The sequence below is a fragment of the Epargyreus clarus genome, unplaced genomic scaffold (genome assembly GCF_041222505.1).
Source record: "Epargyreus clarus isolate Ecla_fem2 unplaced genomic scaffold, WU_Ecla_fem_2.2 ptg000011l, whole genome shotgun sequence".
Lineage (NCBI taxonomy): Eukaryota > Metazoa > Arthropoda > Insecta > Lepidoptera > Hesperiidae > Epargyreus > Epargyreus clarus.
Window position 1 is genome coordinate 1,108,826 of NW_027332219.1, and position 13,671 is coordinate 1,122,496.

Here is a 13,671-nt window from a genome sequence, read left to right on the forward strand (position 1 = left end):
TTTCAGCCCGATCCGTCCAGTGGTTCGGGCTTTGCGTTGATAGATCACTATGTCAGTCAGTCACCTTTGAGTTATATATATTTAGAAGCCCTTGAAAATAGGTGAAATTAATGTACGCTCTTTGTTTAAATAGGTCTAGATTCAAGTGACAAGAAGTCTAGGAAGTCATCGGGCAACGCGCACTTTCTAAATAGTAAGTTAACATTTTAACTACTTATATAACAAAAACTCGCTAACTTTTATCACCGCAACCATAGATTAGTAAAGATACTTCGCCGCCTTGAAATTGAATGAAGCCAGAAACGGCTTATTAGTAAGTTCTTTTTTTAATTCTTGACAAATAAAAACATTTTTAGAGAACATTTACGAATAAATAACTATTACTGCGTAATTTACATAGTAAATAAATAATTATTTCAAATATTTTAGGGACATTTTAGCACGGAGATGTGGCAAAACTTTTTTACGCAACTATTTTAATTCTCACAACTGGGTACACTTTATTGTTAGGAGTGAGTAATCTTTACTAATCTATGACCGCAGTAGTAATTTGTACCCTACAACAGCAGTGTACTTAATAATGTTTTTTTGTTTGTAGAGTATGGTAATAATACTAATTAATATTCGTCACAATTTAATTCTGTTGTCCTTTTTAATCTTTAGGTGATTTAGAAAAATATTAAATAAATATTCTGTTAACAAAATATTATATAATACGATGTGGGGTTTTAATCGATTTGTCGTAAAAATCGGTTTGTTTGGTTATCGATTTGTATATCACATGCTTAGTGCCTAGCATTGGCATGTGTCAAAAATAAAATGGGACTATTAAATTGAGACGATTATAATAGTCATTATCCAGTGTGTTGTACTATTATTTCAATGTTCCTAATTTAAAGTAACTGAGCCCAGCAGTGGGATAATTGAAGTACTTTTGTCGCAGTGGAGAGGAGTTCCCGTAAAATGGAAGACGAGCAACCCTGGGACCAGACCCTCACGCCGGCCTCTGCACTAGGTAAGTGTAGACAATAGTATATATTTCAACATACGGCTTTTACTATTTTTTATGGTGAATTTTATATTAGTTAAGAATGTATGAGTAATTGACAGTACTGTTACCTGCAGTGGATCAGGTTTGTTTTGAAGATCGTGTCAAAGTAAATCTGTAAAAATACTTAAAAAAAAAAACTTAGAAACACATTTTGTGATTGTGACAATTTCCCGCTACTCGTCAATAGATGGCGTTAAACGTATCCCTGAATCACGCGAGTTTGAATCTTGAATATTTGTATTCGTTCTTAGTCTCCTATTTTTTACTACTGATAGATCGAAATTTGACGATTTGTAGCTTGCAGAAATTGTCAATTTTTGATCTTCGGGAAAGAGAAAAATAGATTTACGATCGATATTTTGTATTGTATATGACTGGTAGGTGATACATCCCGTGCGATCCCGACATAATCGGCGAAAGTTAAATTTTTACGACCTTAAATGTTAGAAATCTTATAATCTTAATTTAGGTATATGCAAAGAATTTAAAATGAAAGACAAAAATTGAAATTTAAAATATCTGAGTTCATATGGAAAATTAAAAACCCGTACGGGCAGTCGGCCCGTCCTATCGAGTATGTGGTCGATTTAATATACTAAAACAATAACGAAATATATCACATAAAATTTATGTTCATAAATTTCGTACACAAAGACAATATATGTATATAAAATTCTCGTGTCACAATGTTAGTTACCGTACTCCTCCGAAACGACTTTACCGATTTTCACCAAATTTTATATACATATTCAGTAGGTCTGAGAATCGGCACCTATCTATTTTTCATACCCCTAAGTGTTAAGGGTTGTTTACCCTTAACATTTTTTTATTTATATGGCAACACAACGTTTGCCGGATCAGCTAGTATTATATAAGGGTGTTAGACGATACGATGGAATCCTGACATTTTCAGCGAGGGTTTAATATAAATTAAATCATCTATTTAAATGAGAAGATATTAAAATGAATATTGAAATTGAAAATATCTGAGTTCATACGGAAAAGTTAAAAATCTCAGTACGGGCCGATTTATGTGCTCGATTTAGTATATATCACATAAAATTTATGTATGAACATTTGGGACACAAAGACAATATATATTATATAAATACTAGTTCATATAAAATATTCCAACAAAGTACTATTTTCGTAATTTGGAAGACGGACGACGTTTGGGCCACATCCAGTCGCCCTAATTCCATACCGTAGACCACTTTACCTTGACCTTACTAAACAACGTTACAATTTATATCTATGACACTATAAAAGATTTTGTTAAATATAATTGGGTACAAAAATTAGGGCGACTCCTTTTCTACACTAATATTATAAAGAGGAAAACTTTGTTTGTTTGTTTGATGGTAATGAATAGGCTCAAAAACTACTGGACCGATTTTAAAAATTCTTTCACCATTCGAAAGCTACATGATCTACGAGTAACATAGGCTATATTTTATGAATATATTTGATAAATAGATTTTGAGGCGGTACAAAGTTTACCGGGTCAGCTAGTTGTGTATATAGGTGATTTGTCGCATAGTACAGCGCTCATCGTATTCTGACACGCAAGTTCTGGGTTCAGACCCCGGCCAGCTAGACATACACAGGACGAATGTCGATTTCTGTCCTGGATCTTAGTGTTTGTGTATTCGTCGTTGTGTGTTTGGTTTTATAGTTATAAGTCTGTAAGTATGTAAGTCTGGAGTGTTTGTGTATTCGTCTTTGTCCATAGTACCCTTAAAGAGGGAAAATTATAGTTTTAGGTCTAAGATGGTCCTGTATTATGTAACTTAGTCAGTCCATACTATTCCAACGAAAAACATTTCACGCTAGAGATAGGTGTTTCGGTGGTCCCCCTTCGGTAAAACTATATTGATTCTACCACCTTACATATAATTGCCTGAAAATCCTTATCCTTACTAATATTATAAATCCGAAAGTAACTCGGTCTGTCTGTCTGTCTGTCTGGTTGTCTTTTCTTCACGCCTAAACCACTGAACCGATTTTAATGAAATTTTGTACAAAGACAGTCTAAAACCCGAGAAAGGACATAGGATAGTTTTTATCCAGGAAATCCCACGGGAACTAGGGATGGCGATCTAAGATCGATTAATCAGAGAATCGATCTTTTGGACCAAAAAGTCGATTATTTTAATCGATATTAGTAAGGATTGAATCGTAAACTATGCATTTAATCAAGTGATGATCTTTAGCAAAGTTGAAGGTACGAATTTTCAGTTTTATGTATGTTAGTATATTATTTTATTTTAAACGCGGGCGAAGCCGCGGGCAAAAACTAGTTCTCAATATTACTCCCGATGGTATGTTAAGTCAATTAATACCTATCTCACTATAAACTAAACCCTATATTTCCAATAGACGACCCGTGTCCATCAGTGGGGCAACAACATATCAACAAAAACACTACATTAGAAAATCATGCAAAACTTTTAAAACATTTCTAAAGCCAACACAATATTAATTGTTGAAAACACTTTGGCACTGCGCCTGAAAATATTGTGTTACAAAGAGAAGCTTGACTTTAAACTTTTATATCGCTTCCGGAGTGGTTTCAAGGGCGGTTATCACTGGGACAAAGTCAACTTGTTATATCTGTGTTTACTAATTTATATTGAATGTTATTTTGTTATGTAATAAGGTATTTTTAGGGTTCCGTACCAAATAAAATGGAACTCTATAATTATGGCCTCGTTATTTCACCGTTCTTCGCCATTTATTATAATTTCTAATACGGGCATAATTCGAAAAATCATAGGCGCGTATAGTCCGCGTCAAACTACTAGTCCTCTGTGAAGTTGTTGCGCGCAGGTTTAGTTAGCATATGCTCTGTAACGTAAGGGCACACTAATGCAGCTATGTACCCGTGGGCGAGAGCGGGAAACGGAGGGTGCCGGGGGGTCCCGCGCTGTTTCGTCCCGATAATATCTCAAATTTGCCATTCGACGCGACTCGTTTCTATATTCAGAGCGTACTAGCAGTTTGGCGCGGACTATACCTGGGTTAGAATCCGGGTGCCCAGAATTAGAGGGCCAATTTTAAACCACCGTGCTATCACTCCTTACTCTGCTGATCGCATATTGATTGATTAAGAATATAATTTAAAAAAATCCAATAAAAGGATTTTTTTCTATAGAAATAGAATTTTTCTCTCCTTTTTTTATTTAATAATCTCGAAATCTAGACAATAAAATCTTAGACGTGGAGTTCAACTATGCATTGAAATAAATCGGTTTAATGGGAATAATTGATTAGTTCTCGTTTAATAATTGTAATAAAGATTAAATCCTACATTCTTTCTTCAAAATGATTAAATGCCTTTTCTATATTGTCATTGATTTGTCACTTATCATTACTTTTCACAATTTGATACATGTAATGCGCTCTATCTAGATAGAGAAAGGATTTTTAATTATTTTAAAGGTTTTTAAAAGTTTAATTATACAGATTTTATTTTTTATAAAAAATAATTCTTAGACTTATGTTAACATTTTTTACTAGTTCCCTTATTTTCGGATTTGGTTCTTTACGTCCATTCGTCCATTCGTCCGTCCGTCATGTATATTTAGGTCTAATACAAATGATTACATTTTAATGTTTATGGTAATTTTAATGCTTAAGAGTTATTATGGTAATTTTTGAGTTTTTGAGTCACAAAAAGCTAAAAAATTCGTGTATATTCGGGCTCAGTATTAGTGGTTGCACCATACATCGCTTGCACGCGCCTACGATCTTTATAAATAGGTTTTTGATTGCACGGCGCCGGATTTGCATATTGCTGTGTTTTCATGTTTTTGTTTAATAGTTTCAAAACAGTTTATCGTTATATTCAGTAAGAAATATTGAGTTAAAGCTTGGTAATAGTTGTAATTAATATAATTTCAAAGTTTTTTTTTTATTTGCAAATTATTCTAATGGTGGTAGACCCTTTGTCGAACCTGCGGCACCACCGCAACACCTATTTCTGCCAAATAACAGCAATGTTAAGCGCTGCTGTGTTCTGGTTTGAAAGGTGTCGTAAGGGAAACATACTTTTCCGAGGCGTTTCAGCTTAGTCCTCAGGGCGGGCAGGGTAGCGGTGCGTTTGTAGCCGACCTCGGGTGGGACTCTTATGTGGAGTAGATTACAGATGTCCCTGGACGGCAGTAGCCACTTACCATCAGGTAGACTGCATACTCGTCTGCTACTCTTATATTATAAAAAAATATACTTTAATAGTTTGGTAATTTATCTGACCGTAAAAGAAGGAATGTTAAGTCTACAGTATAATCAACAAGATAGTAAACAAATTAATAATTAGTAGAAAAACGTCGTGATACTTTAAAATGTTCCTGAAATGAGCTCTACCCTAATAGGGAATTATTAGATTTTTGGTTATAGTATCGTAATTTTTTTTTGTTTTGTTTTTTTTTTTTTTTTTTTTTTTTTTTTTTTTTTTTTTTTTTTTTTTTTTTTTTATAATATAAGACTAGCAGACGAGCATGCAGTCCACCTGATGGTAAGTGGCTTCTGCCGCCCATGGACATCTGTAATCAACCCCAGATAGGATTAGATATTCCTACCTGAGGTCGGCCACAGATGCGCCGCTACCCCTGAGGACTAAGCTGGAACGCCTCGGAAAAGTCTGTCTCCCTTACCACACCCTTCAAACCGGAACACAGCAGTGCTTAACACTGCCGTTATTAGGTAGAAATAGGTGTGGCGGTGGTGCCGCCGGAGTCGAACCACGAAGGGTTCTACCACCTTCAAATATATGTTTTTATAGTAAATGTTATTTCAAAGATTTATATTGCAAATTATTTCCGTCATAGTTACCATTTTCAAATTATTTCCGCTCGTTGGTTAGTTTGAGTTTATTTAAGCAAAAACAGAATATGTGGTCCCGTTCGGAGAATTGAGACGTTTTTCCCCTTTCAATATCCCGAGAGTACCCCGCGGTGCTATCTACCCTATAGGGGAAATCGTAGACATGCGGTATGTATCGTATACCTACAATGTACCTATACTGTTTAATAATTACGATAGATGATATTACACACACAGTACTTATGCATTTTAAATTAAATACCTGCCTTCACACCTATTGAAATTTAATATGATTTGCGTTTCTTTTTTTCACACTTTCAAATCCTTTAGCATTCAAGTTTTTATCTAGAAACTTAAACTTATTTCAGTTTAAGTTATTAACTAAAAAAATATGCCGAAAATCGAGTATTTCGTTCATTTTCGATTTTATAATTTCAATTTATTCGTATGTATTTTTTTTTTCATTTTCCGAAAATCCAAGATTTTCAAATTCTTTCCAAACCCCATTTGAAACATAAACACTGAAAGCTAAGGATTATTTCTTACCTAAACAATATAATTTCCTTCACGGTTCCCCTGCATCTCGCGTAAGTTTTCAGTGTTTCGCTTCCCCTTTCAGTACCGGGAGTGTGTACGGCGGGAGCGCGCCGCGCGGACGTTTCCCGGGTGAATATCGTCATATACGATACGATATTACGATACTTACGATACGAATAACGGTTTAACGCGCGACATTCGTTATTTTAGTGGTATGTGGTTAAATAGACATAAAAAATAAATAGCCGTTTTTGGTGGATATCGTCATATATGTATTACGACATGATATAACGATACGAATAACCGTCTATCGCGATATTCGTTATTTTTAGGTGTATGTGGTTAAAAAAGAAAAATAATTCAGGATTTTTTTATTATATATTTTTGAGTAGTTGTTATAGATATACCTTTATCGATATATAGCGTTTTGTTGTTTAAAAGTTGTTTACACTATTGCGCGAAAGTATTCAGTTTTACGGAAATAAATCGTTATGTTCCTGATACTCTGATTAGTTTGTAGTTGAAGTTATACGCGTTGAGTTGTGTGATTTAGTTATAACTTTAGTTATTTTGCCTATTAGAGATAGTGGGAATTTACGCGGAAAAAGGGAGAGTATGTTATTTCCTGATAAGTTCTGTGTTTTCCCGTGAAATATTGACCAATGTAAAATTACAGTCTTTTAGTGCAATTTGTGAAATGAAATAGCTTTATTTATTTAAATTTCAAAAACAATACTCTTTTTGTATCGTAATTATAATAATCAAATTTAGCTTTAATAAGTTGCCTAAATGCACACGTACAAAAACATATTAACAATAAAAATTAAAATGAGTATTATGTTACAATAAACAACCATAAAAGAAAAATAATAATTTAACACAATAAAAACTAAAACAAAGTTAAAAGAAAAACAACATGAAACAGCATAATAATAATTATTATAAGTCTACAGCATAACACCGCAAAATAATGTGATTGAAGATCGTTTCGATAAATCGTAATTAAAAATTCCATAGTGGTTGATAAAACAAGTGTTTTTGGTGGCAAAAGTGTGGTGTCTATTTGTGTATTCGATTTCGAATTTAAACAAGTGTGTAACGGATTAAATAAAAATTGCACATCGACGTAAGTTTTTGTGGAAATTACAACCGGTTTATATTTTTGGATATATTGAAACATATTCTCGATTGTGTGAATTTTGTATTTATTTTCTGCTGGAAATATTTTTATGACCCGCGTGGCGGAGCGGTCAGCATATCGGCCTGACGCGCAAAGGGTTCCGAGTTCGATCCCCGGCCATATACGAGTAGGATGATGAATTCACCTCTGAATTTAGTTCTCCACTAACTATCAGGTGGACTTCATATTTCATTTCTAATTTAGTCATATAAAGGGCTCTGTACACTCACAGCTCCACACTAGAATTTTCTGAATCGTGCGTACCATGGACACACACAAAGACGAATACTCGAACACCCAGACCCAGCACAGTTAACCAAATTCATTATTCGGATATCTGTCTGGCCGGGGATCGAACCATGAACCCATAGCGCGCGAATCCTCAAAAAGAACTATTCCAGTTGTTTAACCATGTTAATAGCAATAATCAATAATCGATAACCAAAGGAATTTGCTACTCTTATCATTTTAAAATCATACCACCCATCTCAGCTTAGTGTATCTCATAAATGAATTTATGCAGGTGATTTTAATTACATTATGACATCAAAGGGCTGGCCGGTGAACTGTTTGTTTAGTTAGATCGCCGTGCAGCCCTGTCTGGGGGTGGGGGAGGGGAGGGTGTACCCTCCGCCCTGATGCCCTTCGGTCAATGCGTTGGAGTTTTATATAATATGCCATACGCCATGATGTAATATGCCATCGGATTTTGGGTTTTCATTGGTTAGATAGTGTTTATTAGACTACGTGGGCGTAATCCTTTTTATGTCCCACTGCTGGATTGACGTTGAGGTTTTAGATCGAATTTCTAGCATAGTGGTTAGAAATGTGGCATTTCAATCTGGGGATTATAAATTGAATCCCAGACACACTGGTTTTTCGAAGTTATGTGCGTATTATTGATTAATTATCACGTGATTTAACAATGAAGGAAAATATGAGTGAACCTACACACTCGAAAGTTGTTAGAAAAAAATAAGTTTTCATAGATGTCTGAAGTCTACCAATCCGCATTAGGTCAGCGTGGTGGACTATGGACGAAACCTGCTTACTGTCAATCTCTGCGTTGAATGATTGAAGGTAAAGATCTTTTTTCCTGTTAATAAGTTTTCTTTCCGCAATTTTTGTCACATATTTTATTGATACTTTTTCTATTAAGAAAAAACAATTAACCTTTTAAATTAGAATCCGAATAGTTTCTCCTTTCATTTACATATTCAATCATAGATTAGTAAAGATTACTCACTCCTAACAAGAAAATATACCCAGTTTTAAGAATTGAAATAGTTGCGTAAAAAAGTTTTGCCACGTCTCCGTGCTAAAATGTCCCTAAAATATTTGAAATAATTATTTATTTATTATGTAAATTACGCAGTATTAGTTATTTATTCGTAAATTTTCTCTAAAAATGTTTTTATTTGTCAAGAATTAAAAAAAAGAACATACTAATAAGCCGTTTGTGGCTTCATTTAATTTCAAGGCGGCGAAGTATCTTTACTAATCTATGTATTCAATATATTTTTTCAACGATTACAAGAACCTAGTGAAAGTACTGTATACGTGCGGTTGTTACGCGCGTTGTCAATTGCGACAAATAGTTCAATTGTCTTTATGTCGCTTAGATTGTGCGTGCCGACGGACGCAATAGTATACAAATTTTATTAGTGTAACTATACGCATGTAGTTTGATGCGCGGGCCAGCTCATGAATTGTCTCTATAGATAGGCTAGTAGTAATAGTAGCATTGGAACGGATAAGGGAGGAAAAGTATTATTTACGAGTTACCAATAGATAGTTTCCCTCTAATATATGTTATCTGTCATTGAATCTGAGATGGTGTTAGTAGCAGGGTGAAAGTTTTTGTCTGAAAATCTTGACTATGACCACTATAGTTCACTTCACTCCACAGATATATCTAAAAAGTATGTGGTACTGGCTCTTAATGTTTTTAAGATAAACCGATCTACAAAGTGAAGCAATCAGGCGGGCGGTCAGCAGTTGGATGGGTTACCGCTAGTGACTAAAGAATCGCGCTTTCTTTCTTCAATAGCGCGTATTAAACTAAGGTTCCCGATTGTTATAATTGTACAGCAGTAATCAAACTTAATAGTAGTCTTTATTAATTAATTCATACCTTTCTTCAATCCACATTGGAGCAACGTGGTCCAATCGGTCCGGTGTTCAGCATTAAGACATATAAAATGAATAAAGCCAGCTTGAATCTAAACTAGGGTTAAAATTGGAACTTTAATATGTGATGTTAAAAATGTAATTTCCCAAACTCATAATTATATTCGCACAGCAATAAAATATGCCGTTATTAAAACATCCAGGATTCATAGACAAGATTATTTATGAAACGGTTGAACAGATTTTAACGAAGGGTTTAACTAATGATAGAGGGATTTCCAAAACATTTAGGGTTCGTGAGTAAAAATATTTGAACATATTGTCCTTTTGTTATGACAAATAACAGATTTACTTTAAATTATGAAAGGATGTACGATGCTTATAACAATTATTGAAATCGTTATCTGCTTGCCTGTCTGTCTGTTTGTTTGTTGCTATTAATCTCCGAAACAGCTGGATGTATTTTGATGACACTTTCACTGGCAGTTAGTTGATGTTATAAGGAGTGGTTTCTTATATTTTAGTAAAATAATCAGAGATCCGCGCACAAAATTGAAACGCATTAAATCTCCATATTACTTACACTTTTACACGTTACAAAATAAAGAAATTTCCCATATTAATAAAACTATGAAATTTTCAGCCGCGTAGGTAGGTCGAGTTAATGAACGAAAACAATATGGCAGTCTTAGGTCACATTTAGATTTGCATATAATCGAATATTAATACTATTTGGTTTCAAAGTGACAATTACCATTTATCATTACCATTTTCGAAGCATGACTAAATTAATCTTTGATCAATAAATGCGGATATTGTTTCAATCACTGTAAAAAGTTTATGAATAGTTTAGAAAAAGACAATGCAAGGACGACTGGTTTTTGATTTTATTAAATCTTAATTATGATTGACTGTTTATAAAAACATCTATATTTTAATTTATTTATTAGCGCGTTTGTAGTCCATCTGATGGTAAAATGACTGTGGTGGTTCGACTCCGGCGGCACCACCGAAACACGTATTACTGCTTAAAAACAGCAGTGTTAAGCGCTGCTGTGTTCGAGTTTGAAGGGTGTGGTAAGGGAGACACGATTTTTTCCGAGACCTTTCCGCTCCGTCTTCAGGGTTAGCCGCGTCTTCAGGGTCGATTTTTAGCAGACATCTACTATTATTTAGGATTGATGATAGGACAGATGTCCACAGGCGGCAGTAGCCACTTACCATCAGGTGGACTGCACGCCCCACTTCTACTCCTGTATTAAAAAAATGGATTTCCTTACGATTTCATTCGCCATTTAAACATGTGATAATTTCTTATGCATGTAATGTGTACCTCTGACTTCTAATATGAGAGACCTAAGTTAAAAACACTAGCCTATCACTGTTCAGCGAATCTATTGTGAAACACTCGAAAATAAAAGACTGTAAGAGTCGTAAACCGTGTCGTTGATATGGTGGATTTCTGCGGTTGGGGCATTTCGCCGCCGTTAGTCACCGCTCGGCTAGGATCCATTTATAATTTTAACGGCTTTTTAATTCGAATCGCCCGTACCGTGTTTATTTAGAGATGACTTTGAAATGCCGTCATATTTAACTTTTTATAATGCATTTAAAATACTGGCTGGTAGCGATGAGATACGGAGATTGGTGGTAAGGTGAATTCATGAGTGAGAAAGCTTGTATCATATAATATGGATTAGTAAGGCTATACTAAAATACTAGCTGACCCGGCAAACTTTGTACCGCCTTAAAATGTATTTATCAAATATCATATAAAATATAGCCTATGTTACTCGTGGATAATGTAGCTTCCGAATGGTGAAAGAATTTTTAAAATCGGTCCAGTAGTTTTTTGAGCCTATTCATTACAATCAAACAAACAAAGTTTTCCTCTTTATACAATTAGTATAGATAATATTAGTATAGATGATAGAAAGCTTTATATAATAAATTTGACCATAACAATTTCTGAAATGTGTATAAATAAGCTAGCCAGGACCAACTGTCAGTAAAGTACGTATTCGTGAGCATTTCCTTAGGGCCCCATGCAATGAAATGAAAAGAAATATATTTACTTTGTATAGGCCAACGGCGGCACTTACAAATTGTCATTTACAATATTTTTTTTAAACTACTACCGGATCGGAACGCGACCTCTACTGAGAAGATCCGGTAAGAAACTTAGTGGGTTTGTCTTTTTTAATTTTAAAAATAATTATTATCTTTTTAATTTTTTTAAATGCCATTATTATTACATATAATTAATAAAGCAATGAATTTGCTACTGGTCACATGCGATACAGTTATGCCACTGATCGGTTGATGAGTAGGTCGTAGACTACATTTCTTAAGAATTTTCAGTTGCGTTGCGAGGCTACACTTGTAAGATTTTCGTCTCAATGAAAAGTGAAAATTGGCAAGTATCCCCATTAGACGGTCATGTCGCTCCGCTCTCAATTTTTATTATTATTTCTCACTCGCTAATAAGAAGGTGGCTTGATTGATGATATGTTTTCCTTCGCGCCTCGCCAAGGTCTACACCAGAGGTAGGCAAACTACGGCCCGCGGGCCATCTCCAACCCGCGCACGGTTATAATCCGTACAAATCAGTTCGGTTTGCACGGACATTCTTGCCACGAACGTGCAAGATGTGGAATGAACTTCCTCCTGAGGTTTCTATTCCCAGAGCGCTATGACATGGGGCTCTTCAAAAAAGGTGCAAAAAGAGCTCTCCTTCAAAGCCGGCGATGCATTGGCGACTCCTCTGGTGTTGCAAATGTTCATAGGCGACGTTGACTACTTTCCATCAGGTAGCACGTCTGCTTTATCGTTAGGCTCAAACATATAAAAAAAAATCAAACGAAAATTGTCAAATTACTAAAAGTTACATAATATACAGACTTCATCGATATAAAAAAAAGAAACAAAAAATTATCAAATCGTATTTATCGAACAAACGATTGTGTAATATGTGAGCGAAAAACTTAAAATGTGTATAGGTTGTCAATGAAAACGAAAACGGCGCCAATGTATAATATATATTTTTTTTTTCAATAAATAAGTACAGGAAATTTGCCCTCCATGAATTATTTTTTAAACATTGGTCCGGGTTGGGAATAGTTTGCCAACCCCTGGTCTCGACCGTCAAGATTTTTGCAGTACAAAGACGTAGCTACAACTGAACAGGTGGTGTGGTTTTGTAAGCACTTGAAAAACTAAGATTGGCATGATGGCTTCAAGTACTTAAAATAAAGTGATATTTTTTGTTTTATTTTTTTGGCAAAAGAAGACGTTATTTTTCTAAAAAGAGCCCAATTTCTTACCTATCAAGGTAGGTTGCTTACAATTTGTAGGAAGCTGAAAAATTTTAAGTTTTTTTTGTGTTGGTTATTGAATATTAACAGTGTCAAAATAGTTATATTATCTTCATTTTTTTGTTTTCATATAATTTTTTATCGTTTATTAATATAATATACACAGTGTTATTCTGTGATTATATCACACTTAGTGAATTAGTGAATAAAATATTTAAAAGGTTAGTTTCATGGCTAATTTCAATCTACTCTTCTAATAAATTAATTAAAATTTGGTGGTACGGAACTGTCTCTGTGCGAGTTCGACTCGTACTTGGCCATTTTTTATTAATATTCTCCCGTTCAACAATATCTACAAACGGTGCACACATCTGAGTCGTGAGTCAGCGCCGGGGTGTCACTCGTCCGGAAGGATATTCATCATCGGATTGTCTGTTGTCCCGAAATACTCATTACTGAGCTAAAGATGAACTTCCCGGATGTTACGTTTACGTACAGAACTGTCATTTTCTCTTAGATACTACTTTGGAGACGAATGGTGGGTAGGCTCAAGTATACGGCATATTAGTAAATAAATTTTCAGACATTCGTAAACAGAATGGGAAAGTATAAGGACTAAATGTGGTTCGATGTTG

The 13,671-nt window shown here is 34.7% G+C and overlaps 1 protein-coding gene across 1 annotated transcript in view; it reads left to right on the top strand.

Annotated features, from left to right (window-relative positions):
* RhoGEF2 (Rho guanine nucleotide exchange factor 2) overlaps positions 1-13,671 on the top strand; it is a 244,303-nt gene that overhangs the window by 73,141 nt on the left and 157,491 nt on the right. Inside the window, exons 20-21 of the mRNA XM_073077703.1 lie at positions 134-193; positions 944-1,015. Of these exons, the coding sequence (XP_072933804.1) occupies positions 134-193; positions 944-1,015 (132 nt within the window). The remainder of the gene's footprint in view (positions 1-133; positions 194-943; positions 1,016-13,671) is intronic.